Source organism: Macaca thibetana, chromosome 16 (genome assembly GCF_024542745.1).
Source record: "Macaca thibetana thibetana isolate TM-01 chromosome 16, ASM2454274v1, whole genome shotgun sequence".
NCBI lineage: Eukaryota > Metazoa > Chordata > Mammalia > Primates > Cercopithecidae > Macaca > Macaca thibetana.
The window spans coordinates 77,731,498-77,748,949 of record NC_065593.1 but is presented as its reverse complement, the minus strand read 5'-3'; the positions used below and the strand labels follow the sequence as shown (position 1 = coordinate 77,748,949).

Sequence of the window (17,452 nt, the reverse complement as noted above, 5' to 3'; positions counted from 1 at the left end):
ACTACTAGACCGTATAGGATTTGTTACTTTCTGTTGGAAAATAGTTTGGGAAACCTAGTGAGGGTCTTTTTCCTGATAACATGACAGTTTGTGGATAGTGCTTTCTCTTTCTCTCCTCTTCCCTCCCCTCCTCTCTCCTCCCCTTCCTTTTTCCTTTGCTTCCCTCCCCTTCCCTTCCTCCCCTCCCCTCCTTTTCTTTCCCTTCCCTTCCCTCCTTCCTTCTTTTTTTGAGACAGGGTCTCATTCTGTCATCCATGCTGGAATGCAATGGTGCCATCATGGCTCAGTACAGCTTCAATCTCCTGGGCTCAAGTGATCCCCCCACCTTACCCTCCTGAGTAGCCAGGACTATAGGCACACATCACCACAGCCAGCTAACTTTTGTATTTTTTTCCCTTGTAGAGACAGGGTCTCACTCTGTTACCCAGGCTGGTCTCGAACTCCTGGGCTCAAGTGATCTTCCTACTTTGGCCCCTAAAAGTGCTGGGATTATAGGCATAAACCACCATGCTTGGCCATGGTTAGTGCTTGGCCAGATTAGATGAAAACAAATTAATAATTATTTGAGCAAAAGCTTTCCTCTGTGTTCTGAATTCCACCTGCCACATTTCTGTCCTTGTCCACATCTCCCATCACTGTCACAGGGAATGGAAAATAGGAGAAGTGCAAAAGAGAGGGGGACACGGGGTGAAATAGGAGAAGTTCTATCCCTGAATGCTGTGGGATCACTGAAGAGTGATAGGCTGAATTTAGCTCCTTAGAAATAGTGTCAGGGAACAGGTGTGGTGGCTCACGCCTATAATTCCAGCACTTTGGAAGGCTGAGGCAGGTGGATCGCTTGAGCTCAGGAGTTTGAGACCAGCCTGGGCAACATGACGAAACCCCATCTCTACAAAAAAATGTAAAAAGTAGCCAGACATGGTGGTGTGTGCTTGTAGTCCCAGCTACTTGGGAGGCTGAGGTAGGAGGATATCTTAAGTCAGGGGAGGTGGAAGTTTCAGTAAGCCGAGATTGTGCCACTGCACTCCAGCCTGGGCAACAAAATGAGACCCTGTCTAAAACAATAATAATAATAAGAAGAAGAAATGGTGGCAGGATGGCATTCTATCTCATCTCCTCCTGTTATTTCCTATCAATTCCCATGCCAAGAACTAAAGTGGGAGTAAAATGAACATTATTCTGTTTCATCTATGGTGTATTCCAGAGAAGGGTACCTTGGGAAAACTTCTGAGATGAATTTTAAACATTCAGGGTAGGGAAGGACTGAGGAAGTCACTGTAAGATGCTCTTCTGTTTCCTTCACAGGCCAACAACCCACTGTATAAAGAGGCCACGTCTACCTTCACCAATATCACCTACCGGGGCACTTAATGATAAGCAGTCATCCTCAGATCATTATCAGCCTGTGCCACGATTGCAGGAGTCTCTGCCATCATGTTTACAGAGGACAGTATTTGTGGGGAGGGATTTGGGGCTCAGAGTGGGGTGGGTTGGGAGAATGTCAGTATGTGGAAGTGTGGGTCTGTGTGTGTGTGTGTGTCTGTGTGTGTGTGTGTGTTGTGTGTGGGAGTGTGTAATTTAAAATTGTGATGTGTCCTGATAAGCCGAGCTCCTTAGCCTTTGTCCCTAGAATGCCTCCTGCAGGGGATTCTTCCTGCTTAGCTTGAGGGTGACTATGGAGCTAAGCAGGTGTTCTTCATTACCTCAGTGAGAAGCCAGCTTTTCTCATCAGGCCATTGTCCCTGAAGAGAAGGGCAGGGCTGAGACCTCTCATTCCAGAGGAAGGGACGCCAAACCTTGGCTCTACCCTGAGTTCATAAGTTTATGGTTCTTGGGCCTGACTCTCAGCAGCTATAGTAGGAACTGCTGTGCTTGGCAGCCCAGGTCATCTGTACCTCTGCCTCCTTTCCCCTCCCTCAGGCTGAAGGAGGAGTCAGGGAGAGCTGAACTATCAGAGCTGCCTGTGCCTTTTGCCATCCCCTCAACCCAGCTATGTTTCTCTCGCAAGGGAAGTCCTTGCAACCTAATTCTTTGACCTGTTGGGAGTGAGGATGTCTGGGCCACTCAGGGTCATTCATGGCCTGGGGGATGTACCAGCATCTCCTAGTTCATAATCACAACCCTTCAGATTTGCCTTATTGGCAGCTCTACTCTGGAGGTTTGTTTAGAAGAAGTGTGTCACCCTTAGGCCAGCACCATCTCTTTACCTCCTAATTCCACACCCTCACTGCTGTAGACATTTGCTATGAGCTGGGGATGTCTCTCATGACCAAATGCTTTTCCTCAAAGGGAGAGAGTGCTATTGTAGAGCCAGAGGTCTGGCACCCTTCCGGCCTTCTGTCCCTCGTTCATAGCACCTCCACATACCCAGCCCTGTGCCTTGGTGTGCTGTATCCACCCATGGGGCTGATTGTATTTACCTACTACCTCTTGGCTGCCTTGTGAAGGAATTATTCCCATGAGTTGGCTGGGAATAAGTGCCAGGATGGAATGATGGGTCAGTTGTACCAGCATGTGTGGCCTGTTCTTCTATGGGTTGGACAACCTCATTTTAACTCAGTCTTTAATCTGAGAGGCCACAGTGCAATTTTATTTTATTTTTCTCATGATGAGGTTTTCTTAACCTAAAGGAATATGTATATAAACATGCTTGCGTTATGTTTCTAAATTTATATGATGGCAAAGAAGGAGAGCATAGGAAGCCACACAGACTTGGGCAGGGTACAGACACTCCCACTTGGCATCATTCACAGCAAGTCACTGTCCAGTGGCTGTATCTGTGAGGGGCTCTCTCATGATAGAAGGCTATAGGGATAGATGTATGGACACATTGGACCCTTCCTGAGGAGGAGGGACTGTTCTTTTGTCTCAGAAAAGCAGTGGCTCCATTGGTGTTGACATACATCCAACATTAAAAGCCACCCCCAATCGCCCAAGAGAAAAAGAAAGCCTTATCAACAGTTGTTCCATGAGCAGAAAACAGGAGTTCTGATCTCAGTGTTGCAGCTAAATAATCTTTAACTCTAATTAAGGCAAGTCACTTTCTTCTTCTTAAGGCTGTTTTCTAGTTTGAGAAATGGGTTTTGAGCAGCCAGTCTTGAAGGTCTCTTTCAGTATCAACATTCTAAGATGCTGGGACTTACTGTGGCATCAAATGTGTGGTCAAGATTCTGTGGGATATTGATACTGTGTGTGTTTTCAGTTGGGAGATCTGAGAGACCTGGCTTTGGCAAGAGCAGATGTCATTCCATATCACCTTTCTCAATGAAAGTCTCATTCTATCCTCTCTCCAAACCCCTTTTCCAACATTTGTTAATAGTTATGTCTCTCCTGATGTAGCACTTAAGCTTCATTTAGCTATTATTTCTTTCTTCACTTTGCACACATTTGCATCCACATATTAGGGAAGAGGAATCCATAAGCAGCTGAAATATCTATTCTGTATTCTTGTGTTAACATTGAGAATAAGCCTTGGAATTGGATATGGGACAATGGCTGAGCCTTGTCTCACCCATGGATTACTCCTTACTGTAGGGAATGGGAATGTGGTAGAGCATAAATAGGGGACGGGGAGGGATAGTCATGCATCCAAGAAGTCTAGAACCTAATTAGCACCTTCAGCTACTAAGACAGAGTCCATGAGAATGTTAATGGGACATTTTCTTTAGATAACATGATTTATATGAAGAAATTGTATCAAAGGGGGGAAGGAAATGTATTTAAAGGGTGAATCAAATCAGGAATCTTGCCTGAGCCACTGGAATGAAGTTCACAGGTCTTGAAGACCAGTACTATTTGTCAATATGTGGGGATAACCTGTAGCTGCATTCATGAGGTAGCAAATAGCAGTTTTGGCCTGTGGGGTGAACAGTTAAACAGTGTTCTGGCATCAGATAACACAGCACAAAGGGATTGTGTCTAGCTCTTTTGGAGAAAATTTATGTCTAGTCTCAGGAGCTGTGGACAATAATGGGAAACTCTGAATATTCCTGACAAGTTGCCGTATTAGGAGTCAGTTCTTCACTTCTCTGATATTCCTAGGTCATCCATGATTTTTTTTTTTTTTTTTAATTTGAGACAAAGCCTTGCTCTTGTTGCCTAGGCTGGAATGCAATGGTACGATCTCAGCTCACTGCAACCTCTGCCTCTTGGGTTCAAGCGATTCTCCTGCCTCAGCCTCCCCAGTAGCTGGGATTACAGGCACCTGCCACCATGACTGGCTAATTTTTGTAGTTTTAGTAGAGACGGGGTTTCCCCACGTTGGCCAGTCTGGTCTCAAACTCCTAACCTCAGGCGATCTGCCCTCCTCGGCCTCCCAAAGTGCTGGGATTACAGGCATGTGCCACCGTGCCCAGCTGGTCATCCATGATTGTAACGTGTGGGTCTAAAGGCCTCTTTTTCTTTGTTAAGTATTCCTGGTTGAAATTTCTTAAGTGCCTTCCTGACTTCCTAACCTTACCTTCTCTGTTTGGGTTTGTACAACAGTGAATTAAATGTACTTTCCAAAAAGAATTAGCCTAAGGCTGCCCAGTGCTTCCTGTGTTGTTATTTCTGTTTCCTTTGGATGAAAAGAGTAAGTGTCATTGACTCAGAAATGATTATTTTAGAACAAGCATATTTCCAAATGTAACAGAATGATGACTACTATGAGTACTGAAGCTAGTTTCAGAATCCAGAGCTTCTCTTTATATATACTTTTTTTTTTTTTTTTGAGATGGAATCTGGCTCTGTCACCCAGGCTGGAGTGCAGTGGGCGCGATCTTGGCTCACTGCAACCTCTGCCTCCTGGGCTCAAGAGATTCTCCTGCCTCAGCCTCCCGAGTAGCTGGGATTACAGGTGCCTACCACCATGCCTGGCAAATTTTGTATTTTTATTTATTTGTTTTTGAGATGGAGTCTTGGTCTGTTGCCCAGGGTGGAGGGCAGTAGTGTGATCCCTGCTCACTGCAACATCTGCCTCTGGGGCTCAAGCGAGTCTCCCGCCTAAGCCTCCTGAGTAGCTGGGATTATAGGTGTGCACCACCACATCCGGCTAATGTTTGTATTTTTACTAGAGACGGGGTTTCACCAATTCATCATTGGCCAGGATGGTCACGAATTCCTGACCTCAACTGATCCGCCAGCCTGGGCTTCCCAAAGTGCTGGGATTATAGGTGTGAGCCACCAGGCCCAGCGCTCTTTAGACTTAATATTTTTTAAATGAGTAGGTTATTACTGTTGTAACAGTTTGGGTTCTTTTTTTTTTAATTGGGTATTATTTAGGAACTTGTGCAACCTCAAAAGAACAGACTGCCAGTGTAGCCTAGATTTTGTTTGTAGGAAGCATAAATGGATAAAATAATAGCTTAATGGCAAATTATTTACAGGACCATTTAAATGCCTAAATTTTATCTAAGGCAGTGGTTGTCAAAGTGTGGTCCCAAGACCAGCAACATCATTATCAGCTAGAAACTTGTTAGAAATGAAAATTGACAGGCCCCACCCCACAGCTGCTGAATCAGAAAATCTGGGAATGGGGACCCATCATCTGGTTTAAGAAGCCTTCCAGGTGACTCTAATTCATGCTCAAGTTTAAGAACAACTGATTTAAGGAGTCACATATTTAGCCTTCTTGCCTAGAAAAAACTTTATAGTAAGGCAGCTCAGTTACTGTATACAGTTAATAGCAAACCTTGGCTGACATACTCAGAAGATGAAATATCCACCCACACAAAATGAAAATCTACTTTGACCCATTTTCCAGGTTAAATGATCTTGGGCGTCTTGGTTTCACTCATGACCACAAATTCCCATGAAAAACTGAAAGAATAGAATCCTGGGGAAAAACTAACAGGATACTTTTTATGTGTACCAAGACGCAAGCAAGGAAATATTCTTACAGAATTTATTCACAGCTGAGACGGGATCAAAATCTTAATTATTAACATTATCATCCTACAGGATGCTAGAATAATACTTAGAATTTGTTACTTTACTTTTGGCTATTTAAAATTTATTCAGCATCAACAGTGTGGGACTGAAGTACTTTATATAACACTGATAACATAATCTTTGCTTCGAGTCTTTTTTTAAAAATTTATTTATTTATTTATTTATTTATTTATTTATTTTTTCAGACAGAGTCTCATTTTGTTGCCAGAGTGCAGTGGCACCATCATAGCCACTGCAGCCTTGACCTCCCAAGCTCAAGTGATTCTCCTGTCTTGGCCTCCCAAAGTGTTGGGACTACAGGCACATGCCACTATACTCAGCTAATTAAAAACATATTTTTTTGTAAAGATGAGGTCTCACTATAGTGCCTGGGCTGGTCTCAAACTCCTGGGCTCAAGCAATCCTTCCACCTTGACCTCCCAAAGTACTGGAATTACAAGCATGAGCTACAGTGCCTGGCCTAAGTCTTAAATTCCTAACATAATGTACATTTTTTGAGCATAATACAATACATGACATCATTAAGAGATTACGTGAACATAGACTGAGACCTTTTATGGTGAAATTTTGTGAGATTCACTATGTTTTATTTATGTCTTGGTAATTGCTGACTAAATGTCTGGATGAAAATAGAGGATCTTATGTAAAATGAGATGAAAAGCTATATGTCAAGCCACATTTGTAATCCTTTAACTCTTGGCTTTGCTAGTCCAAACTCTATGTAACAGAGCCATCTAATGATCACTGGGACCAATTACAAGCAGATTGCCTGGGAATTACTCAATTTTCACAATGATATAATAGAACCATAACGTATGCTCTGCAAATAAGCCATTTAAAAATCATTTCTATTTGGTTTTATAAAACAATATGTTTATGGAAGTATATATTCCTAATTTGTTTTAGTTTGATTAAAACATGCAAGGAGGCAGTCTTAGAAGCTTGTGATTAGGGTTAAGTATATCATTACATAAAAATTAAAAAATCCAGTTAATGTGGCTACCTAAGAATGGTTTGCATGTGAAAAGAAAATGAAGAGGTCAGGAACATGACTGCCTTCCTTGAGGCTGCTAATGTTATAATAAAGCCCCTCCAACACCTTGCATAAAGGAAACACTTTCATTGGCCATATATTTTCTGACACACCAAAAATTGCTCACAGAAAGCACCGTTTAGAAAATTTTGCAGCCTTTAAACAAAATGTCCATTGTAAATTATTCTTTAGCAGTGTCCCCAATAAGAACTTGTGAGGAAAAAGTTTCACAATTGATTTCATTTTAGTATAGTAATTGGATTTTCCAATGACTCATACAGAATTGGCATGATTCTTTGGAGAGATCACAGTGATGATGTGTAACTATCACTTTGGTGGCCAATGGAAATACTTTGTTAAGAAATTGGAAAAAAATGTTGATGGGTGTGTGCTGGACTTTGCTTTTCCTGACCCTTACACTCACCATTGTGACAGAGATTGCTGATTGTGTCCAGTATGTTTTCTCCTTCTCACATAATATTAGAACTTCTGCTGTTTAGTTGGGCACATGGTTGCCCAGAATAAATATTATTCTCTTATTATTAATAAGAAAATTTAGTAAAGTTGCTGGATACAAAGTTAGCATGCAAAAATCTTGTAGCTACATGTGCCATGTCCATCTCATAGACAATGAGATGTAAATGAAAGAGGTGTATGCAACTTCCAATAAATGATGTTTAAGGGAAGGAACATACTTTCCTCCATTTCCTTCATCTTGTAGGCTGGAATGCAGAGTTAATACCTAGAAGTTAAGTAGCTCTCATAGCTCAGTATGTGACCTTGGGGATTGTATTATTTTATTTATTTTTATTTTGTTTTTAAGGCAGTGAGGTCTTGCTATGTTGCCCAGGTTGGACTTGAACTTCTGGGTTCAAGCAATGCTCCCACCTCAACCTCCCCAAGTAGCTGGGACTACAGGTGCATGCCACCACGCCCAGTGGGGATTGTATTAGTTATCTGTTGTTGCTTAAGAAATTACTCCACAATTTAGTAGCTTAAAACAACAAACATTATCTTGCTGTTTCTGTGGTCAGGAATTTAGGAATGGCTTAGCTGGGTGGTTCTGGCTCAGAGACTCTCATGAGGTTGGAGTCAAACTGTTGGCCAGGGCTGTAGTCGGCTGAAGGCTAAAAAGGGCTGGATAATCCTTTTCTAAGATGGCTTACTCACATGGCTGTTGGCAGGAGGCATCAATTCCATGCTGGCTATTGGCAATAGGCCTTAGTTCCTCACCACTTGGACATCGCTATAGGACTGCTTGAGTGTCCGCATGACTTGTCAACTAGTTTCTCCCAGAGGGAGTAATCCAAGAGAGAATAGGGAGGAAGCCACAATTTTTTTTTATGACTTAGTTTTGTAAGTGTCACACCATAATTTCTGTCATAAACTATTCAATAGAAGTAGCTCACTAAATCCAGCCAACATTCAAGAGGAGGGGAATAGATGCCACCTCTTGAAGGGAGGAGCATTGTGTACAGATCATTTCCCCCCCAAAGACAGCCACATCCCCATCTCCAGAACCTGTGAATATGTTACCTTACATGGAACAAACAACTTTGTTGACATAATTAATGATCTTTAGATGAGGCAATCATCCTGGATTATCTGGGGAGGCTCAATGTAATCTCAAGTGTCCTTACAAGAGGGGGTCAGGCTAGGCGTGGTCGCTCATGCCTGTAATCCCAGGACTTTGGGAGGCTGAGATGGTTGGATCACTTGAGGCCATGAGTTTGAGACCAGCCTGGCCAACATGGCGAAACCCTGTCTCTACTAAAAATACAAAAAAATTAGCTGGGTGTGGTGGCACGCACCTGTAATCCCAACTACTTGTGAGGTCCAGGCATGAGAATCGCTTGAACCCAGGAGGCAAAGGTTACAGTGAGCCAAGATTGCACCACAACACTCCAGCCTGGATGGCAGAGTAATACTCTGTCTCAAAACAAACAAACAAACAAACAAATAAATAAATAAAAGAGGGAGTTAGGAGGGCCAGAGTGAGAGTGAATGGAAGTGGGTCAGACTGGTATGGCCGTAAGTCAAGGAATATATACAGCCCACAGAAGTTGGAAAAGGCAAAGAATGGATTCTCCTCCACAGCCTCAATAAGGAATGTAGCCTTTGATTTTAATGCTGTAAGGCTCATTTTACACTTCCGGCCTCCAGAAATTTGGGATAATAAATTTGTGCTATTTAAGCCACTAAGTTTGTGGTAATTTGTTACCACAGCATAGGAAATTAGTACAAATATCAAAGTGTTTGTGGACATATTTTAAGACCACCCCAGGCCACCCTCTGGTAACAAATTATTTATAGTTCTCCCACATGCAAAATAAACTTACCCCTTCTAAGGCCCCAGAGTGTTATCCCATTATAGCATCAATTCAAAGTTCAGAATCTTATCCACTATATAAGTCCAGGGAAGATGAGACTTCTTGGTTGTAATTCCTTAAATATAGTTACTCAGGTACATGCCTTTCAATCTGAAGTTCTGCAAACAAAAAGAAAAAGGTCATATGCTCCTTTCCCCACAGCAACCAATGTAAAATGGCAGGGGCAGAGAGATAACTGCTATAGACACTCCTGTACCAACAGGTGGAAAACAAGGTGCACAGAAGTCACTGGTTCATAGCAATTCTGAAATCCATTTGAGTATAGGTTTGTAGTTCTACATTCAAAGTCTGGGAATAACTCCCTATGGCTTTTGGTTCCATCCTCTGGGCTGTTGGTTTCATCCTCTAAGTCATCCTTTTTTTGTGTGAAAGGGAGATGTGTTTGGACATAAATAGTTTTCTTAGCCTGCTTCCTGTTTGTAGAAATGTGTTTGTAGAAAGGGTCCAAAGACCCCTTTCTTTTTTTGTACTCTCTTTCAGGTCAAGCTGACAGTATTTCTGACAATACAATTCTCTTAAAACGATTTTTGAATCTACTGTGAATCTTACTGGGTTTTAGTCCAGGAGACAAAAGTCATGGCAGCAAATACCTTTGAGATACATCTTTTTCTACCTTGGGCTTCTGCTGAAGGACAAAGATCTTAAGTTTCTTAGAAGTCCTATTGTTTGAATGAGAGGACCTGTGAGCCATATTCTTAAAATCTTTTTTTTCTGAGACGGAGTCTTACTCTGTCACCCAGGCTGGAGTGCAGTGGCGAGATCTTGGGTCACCACAATCTCTGCCTTCCGGGTTCAAGCAATTCTCCTGCCTCAGCCTCCCGAGTAGCTGGTATTACAGGCACCTGCCACCACGCTCGGCTAATTTTTGTTTGTGTTTTTGTAGAGATGAGGTTTCACCATGTTGGCCAGGCTGGTCTCCAACTCTTGACCTCGGGTGATCCACCCGCCTTGGCCTCTCAAACTGTTGGGATTACAGGCGTGAGCCACCGCACCCAACCACTCTTAAAATCTTTAGAGGGTCTTTTGCCTGATTGAACAGTACTCTGAGGTACCACCCGTAAACACAACAGGCATGGGGAGTGGGAAAGTGGGGGATGGAGGGTGGATTGAGGGGTATTTACAAAAATAAAAGACATGGTCTCAGCACTCAGATGTTTCAGAATCTTTGGGGAGACAAACTATATACATTTAAAAAGCACTAAAGAATTACAGGTCATATCCCTAATGAGTATAGATACAAAAATCCTCAACAAAATACTAGCATACTGACTTCAACAATATATTCAAAGAATAATTCACCATGATCAAGTGGGATTTATCCCTGGGATGCAAAGATGGTTCAACATATGGGAATCTATAAATGTGATATACCACATACACAAAAATCATATGATCATTTCAATAGATACCTAAAAAGCATTTGACAAAATTAAACATCTTTTCATGATGAAAATTCTCAACAAATTAGGTACAGAAGAAACGTACCTCAACACAATAAAGGTCATATATGACAAGCCTACAGCTAACATTCTCAACAGTGAAATGTTGAAGGCATTTCCTTTAAGATCAGGAACAAGAAAAGGATGCCCACTCTCACTGCTTTTTTTTTTTTTTTTTCAACATAGCACTGGAAGTTCTAGTCAGAATAATTAAGCAAGAGAAATAAAAGTCATCTTAATAGGAAAGGAAATGTTGGAATTTTCTCTTTGTCGACAATATGGTCTTATATGTAGAAAACCCAAAAGACTCAACCAAAAAAAAAAAAAACTGTTAGAACTAATACATTCAGTAAATTGCTGTACACAGTCAACACACAAAAATCAGCAACATTTCAGCAACAACAAATCCAAAAAAGAAATGAAGAAAATAATTCTACTTACATGAGCAAAAACCAAAACTGAAACAAAAAAGGTATAAATTTAACCAAGAAAGTGAAAGATCTTTACACTAAAAACTAAAAAACACGGATGAAAGAAATTAGAAAAAACACAAATAAATGAAAAGACATCCCATGTTCTTGGATTGGAATAATTAATATAATTAAAATGCCCATGCTACTCAAAGTGATTGATAGATTCAATACAATTCCTATCAAAATTCCAGAGTTATTTTTCATGGAAATAAAAAAATCCTAAAATTCATATGGAACCGTAAAATATCCCAAATAACCAAAGCAATCTTGAGCAAAAAGAACAAATCTGGGCCAGGCGCGGTGGCTCATGCCTGTAATCCCAGTACTTTGGGAGGCCGAGGCAGGCAGATCACGAGGTCAGGAGTTCAAGACCAGCCTGGCCAACATGGTAAAAAACCCTGTCTCTACTAATAATACAAAAAAATTAGCTAGGCATGGTGGTGCACACCTCTAGTCCCAGCTACTTGGGAGGCTGAGGCAGGAGAATCACTTGAACCCAGGAGGTGGAGGTTGCAGTGAGCTGAGATTGCGCCACTGCATTCCAGCCTGAGAGACAGAGCCAGACTCCATCTCAAAAAAAAAAAAAAAAAAAAAAAAAAAAAAAAAAAAAGAACAAAGCTGAAGGCATCATAGTACTTGACTTTAAAATAAACAACAAAGTTACAGTAATCAAAACAGCATGGTATGCAATAAAAACAGATACATTGGCCAATATAACATACTAGAGAGTCCAGAATTTACAGACAATTGAATTTTGATAAGGAGCCAAGAACACTCAATGGGGAAAGGAATCTCTTTGATAAACACTGTTGGGAAACCATATATCCATGTGTAGAAAAATGAAATTGGACCCTTATCTCACACCATACACAAAAGTCAAAATGGATTAAAGACTTACATGTAAGACTGGAACTACTAGAAGAAAACATAGGGGGAAAGCTACTAGAAGAAAAAATAGAAGAAAGCCACTAGAAGAAAACATAGGGGGAAAGCTCCACTACATTGGTCTGGGCATTTTTTTTGGACATGACCTCAAAAACACAGGTGAGAAAATAATAAATAAACACATAGGATTACATGAAACTAAAAACTTCTGCACATCAAAGGAAACAGTTAACATAGTGAAGAGACAACCCACTGAATGGGAGAAAATATTTACAAATCATACATCTGACAAGGGGTTAATATCCAAGATATACAAGAAACTCAGTAGCAAGAAAGCAAATAACCTAATTTTAAAAATAGGCAAATAATCTGAACAGACTTTTTTTTTTAATTTTTATTTTTTTTGTAGAGATGAGGCCTCACTATGTTGCCCAGGCTGGTCTCAGACTCTTGGGCTTGAGCAGTTCTCCTACCTTGGCCTCCCAAAGTGCTGAGATTATGGGTGTGAGCCACCATGCCAGCCTGACACAGCCATTCTTAAAAGAAGACATACAAATGGCCAACAGGTTTGTGAAAAAAAAAAATCACTATTATTAGGGAAATGCAAAATAAAATTACAATATCGCCTCACACCTGTTAGTATGGCTATTAAGCTGGGTGTGGTGGCTCACACCTATAATCTCAGTACTTGGGGAAGCTGAGGTGGGCAGATTACTTGAGGGTCAGGAGTTTGAGACCAGCCTGGCCAACATGGTGAAACCCCATCTCTACTAAAAATACAGAAATTAGCCAAGTGTGGTGGCACATGCTTGTAATCCAAGCTACTTGGGAGGCTGAGGCAGGAAGATCGCTTGAACCCAGGAATAGAGGTTGCAGTGATCTGAGATTGCGCCACTGCACTCCAGCCTGGGCAACAAAGTGACTCTTTAGAAAAAAAAATGGTTATTATCAAAATGTTGAAAAATAATGTGTTGGTGAGGATGTGGAGAAAACTTTTACACTGTTGGTATTATTACAGCCATTATGGAAAACTATATGGAGGTTTCCCAAAAAATTAAAAATAGAACTCTCATATGATCCAGCGACACTATTTCTGGACATATATTGAGTAACTGAAATCAGTATATCAAAGACTTATTTGCACTTCCATGTTCATCTCAGCATTATGCACAATCGCTGAGATAATGGAATCAACCTGTGTCCACCAATGGATGAATGGATAAAGAAAATGTGGTAAACATATACAATGGATACTATTCAGCCTTAAAAAAGAATTTCTGTCATTTGTGACAACATGAATGAACTTGGAGGACATACTAAGTGAAAAAAGCCAGGCACAGAAAGACACATACCACATGATCTCACTTATATGTGGAATCTTAAAACGTCAAACTCATATAAGTAGACAGTAGAATAGTGCTTAGAGGCTGGGAAGGGACGGGGCAGGTCGGAGATGGAGGATGGGGAGATGCTGTTCAAAGGGTACAAGTTCAGTCAGACAAAAGCAGCAAGTTTCTGAGATCTATTGCATAGTGTGGTGACCATAGCTAATAATAATATATCATATATCTCAAAACTGCTAAGAGTAAATTTCAAATGTCTCACCATAAAAAACGTTAAATGAGGTGATGGGTATGTTAAGCTTCACTTAGTCATTTCATATTACATACATATATTAAAATATCACATTGTACCCCATTAAATATTTACAATTATGATTTGTCTATATATTTAATAATAAATAAAAATCAAAATAAAATATTAAAGAATGCCTACAAAGCAAGGTTTAAGATATAAATGAACACAGTAGTATCACGGAAGGGATTAAATATTGTAATATTTATTGAGCACTACGTATATATTTTTGAACTCCCACAACCCTGGAAGAATGAGAAAATCGAAACTCAGCATAAATATTTTGCCCAACTGCATACAATAAATACATAGGAAAAACAAACACAGAATAAAACCAAACCCACCAAATTATCTCTTTCAAAAGGAAACGACAGTCTCCTAAAAGGCAACCCGAGACAAATTTCAGCAAAGCCGTGGGACACATGGCCTTCGAGCTGCTGTCCATTATTGAGTAGCAGAAGCCAGGAAGGATGGAATGTTTTAGAAGAAAGGGGTCGGGGGTCGGGGTGTTCAAAGGATGGACTGAAGATAAAATTGAACTGGGGGTCAGACCATGGCGGGATAGCGCTCCGGAGAATGAACAGCGGTTAGGGAAGAGTGGCGAGCGGGTGGCAAGCACGGAGGGCGGAGTCGAGGCCCGGGCTGCGGGAGGAAAGCGCACGGACAGGAGCCCCCGCCGCTCGAGTGCAGCGCCCGGCGGCCAGCCTCGTGAGGTCACAGGCCCTTATGAGGTGGGGCAGGCGGGCGCGGCCGCAGCGCCTTTCAGTCGGCGAGGAGGCGGTGTTGAGTTCAGCCGCTCCCCCACGGCCCCGGAGCCCCTGGGCGGTAGCGGTGGCCGTGACAGCACCGGCTCCACGGCCGCTAGGGTCCTGTGCCCGCTCCGACCTGGGCGCTCGGTGGGCGGAGCGTCGGGCTCGGTCAGGTGACCGCGGGGGCGGGGCCGCGCTGCGCGGGAGCCTGAGAAGGCTGCGGAGCGAGAGCCGCGCCTCCGGAGGGGACCCAGGGGCTGACTGCAGAGAGCGCGGGGGCCTGGAGACAAGAGGGAGGGAGGGCAGCTTGGGCCGGTAGTGGGACCCTCGGGGGACAGAGGTGGGGAGGGGAGGCGAGACCCGCTGAGGAGTTGGGAGGGGAGCCTTCGAGGTGGAGAGTGGAGAATGCAGTAGGGTGCGAGGGAGGAAGGCGAACAGTGGTGGGGCTGGGTGAAGGAAGGTTCCCGAAAGGAACCGTGAGGGGACCGAGTGGGACAAAGGAGCAGAGTGAAGGGTGACTGGGACTGATCAGGTGGTTCCTCAGAAATGGTGGTCGTTGTAGAAGGCTGGCGGTCCCGGGTGTTGGTTCACTTCCCTGCTCCTTCAGCGTGAGGCAGAGACCTCTATTAGGGCACCCATTTCCATCTTGCGGGTCGTTCGCGCACTAGCTTACAGGTCCTCTTTCTTCCCGTAGAAGTCGTTGGCTTCATAAGGCCAGGGTCTATGGGAAGCCACCTCAGCGCGGGTTCTTGGAAGAGGTGGAGGTTCATTCAACGTTTGTTACACAAATACGAAAACAGGGTGATGAGTGTTTGAACGTTCGTGAATGGCAGTGGCTGCGATGGAGTTGTGTATGCAGTTGGTGTTAATGACGTTTTCAGTCCCTCTAGCGAGGGAAAAGCGAGCGAGTGGGGCGGCTTGTGAGGGAAATGTGGCATGAAAGAGGAAAGTATTTTGTGAAGGGATGTCATACAGAGTCACACTTCAGTGAAGCCGCCTTTGTTTTTCTCATCTTAAACCGTCACAGCCCCATTTTCCCCTCAGTTACTACCTTATTTCTCTTAATAGCATAACTCTCTCTCTCTATATATATATTTGTTGTTGTTGTTCATTGCTGTATTCCTAGATCCTGGGAGAGAACCTAGTTCATACTAAGCATGCAGACATATACGTTGAATTCATGGATAGAAAGGTGAATGGATAGATGATTGGAGAAGAGGGATACGACTTCCTCCATTTCTCTTGATTTGTTCCTGCAAATTCACAGATAGAAGATAGGATTGAAACAGCTGAGAAACAATTATATTGTCAGAGTTACAGGGAATAGACTTTCTAAGTTATTTTTTTCTTTTAAGTTTGGAGAGGCTTATGCGGTACCTGATTCATCCAGCAAATTAAGACCTGCCAACTTTTTAATAATCTGGTCAATAAATTACAGAACAATTGTTCCTTTCAAGATTTATTCAAAACGTATCAACTCTGCTTAATTAAGCACTCTGATGATTTAAGAACTCTTGGTGAGCGGCCGGGCGCAGTGGCTCACGCCTGTAATCCCAGCACTTTGGAAGGCTGAGACGGGCGGATCACGAGGTCAAGAGATCGAGACCATCCCGGCTAACACAGTGAAACCCCGTCTCTACTAAAAATATAAAAAAATTAGCCGGCTGTGGTGGCGGGTGCCTGTAGTCCCAGCTACTCGGGAGGCTGAGGCAGGAGGATGGCATGAACCCGGGAGGCAGAGCTTGCAGTGAGCCGAGATCAAGCCACTGCACTCCAGCCTGGGCGACAGAGCGAGACTCCGTCTCAAAAAAAAACCCCAAAAAACAAAAAACAAGAACTCTTGATGAGTAGCTTAGTAGGAAGGGAATTAGTTCATTCATCCCTCTCTCCCTCTCTTTTCCCCTCCCTCCATCCCTTCCCTCCTTTCCTTTACTCTTTCCTTCATTGTATATATACCATTGTATTTGATACTATGAGAAATAATTTTAAGAATGATAAGTTACCAGTTCCAGTTCTTTATAAATTTGGCTATAGTTGGTATAGGAGCTATACATATGAAAATTAAATACAAATACAAGGCAAATGATTACTGTCAGTTAAATAGTGAAGACAAGAATAGTGAAGACATTAAGTGCTGTGCACAGTAGTTTAGGGGTAAAGATTCAACTGGTTGGAGAAGATCTAGAAGAGATTACATAGGATGGGTTACTGGGGAGACCTGCATGTTTTTCAGATATTTTCTGAGATGGGTAGTTGCAATGTGCTTCTATTTTATTTTAACATATTTTGAATTCCAGGAATGTTGGACATATCACATTGAAAAATAATGACTATTAACATACGTCAGAAATAAATAAAAATGATTTTAAGTACTCTGTCTTCGTTAGAATATTAATACTTGCAGCTAAACTTTACAAGAAAAAGACATGATTATAACTAGCAGTGTAATATAATGTAATATGGCTGGCACTGTGATAAATTAGCTCATCCAATGTAACTCAGATGTGAGTTGAAAATGTGAAAATTTGAGGAATTTCTAAGTGTTGGTTATCACTTTTGCATAATGTGATAGTCTTTGGTTTGAAGTGAGGCTACACCATCTTTTCTTTCTTTTTGTTTTTGATTCAGTCTTGCACCCAGGTTGGAGTGCAGTGGTGTGATCTTGGCCCACTGCAATCTCTACCTCCCGGCTTCAAGCAGTTCTGTGCCTCAGCCTCCTGAGTAGCTGGGATTATAGGCGCGTGCCACCACACTCGGCTAATTTTTGTATTTTTAGTGGAGATGGGGTTTCATCATCTTGGCCAGGCTGGTCTTGAACTCCTGACCTCGTGATCCATCTCCCTTGGCCTCCCAAAGTGCTGGGATTACAGGTGTGAGTCACCATGCCTGGCATTTTTTTTTTTTTGAGATGGTCTCG

General features: G+C 42.3%; 1 protein-coding gene and 1 long non-coding RNA gene across 2 annotated transcripts in view; one reads left to right on the top strand and one right to left on the bottom strand.

The window, feature by feature from the left end:
• ITGB3 (integrin subunit beta 3) overlaps nucleotides 1–12,538 on the top strand; it is a 67,194-nt gene extending 54,656 nt beyond the window's left edge. The window contains exon 15 of the mRNA XM_050764898.1: nucleotides 1,306–12,538. Coding sequence (XP_050620855.1) covers nucleotides 1,306–1,371 — 66 coding nt within the window. The 3' untranslated portion in view covers nucleotides 1,372–12,538. The remainder of the gene's footprint in view (nucleotides 1–1,305) is intronic.
• Nucleotides 1–14,535, bottom strand: part of LOC126939514 (uncharacterized) — a 44,170-nt gene extending 29,635 nt beyond the window's left edge. Inside the window, exons 1-2 of the long non-coding RNA XR_007720406.1 lie at nucleotides 14,131–14,535; nucleotides 9,304–9,452 (exon numbers count right to left, since the gene is read on the bottom strand). This is a non-coding gene — a long non-coding RNA (uncharacterized LOC126939514). The remainder of the gene's footprint in view (nucleotides 1–9,303; nucleotides 9,453–14,130) is intronic.
• Between the last annotated feature and the right edge of the window lie 2,917 nt (nucleotides 14,536–17,452).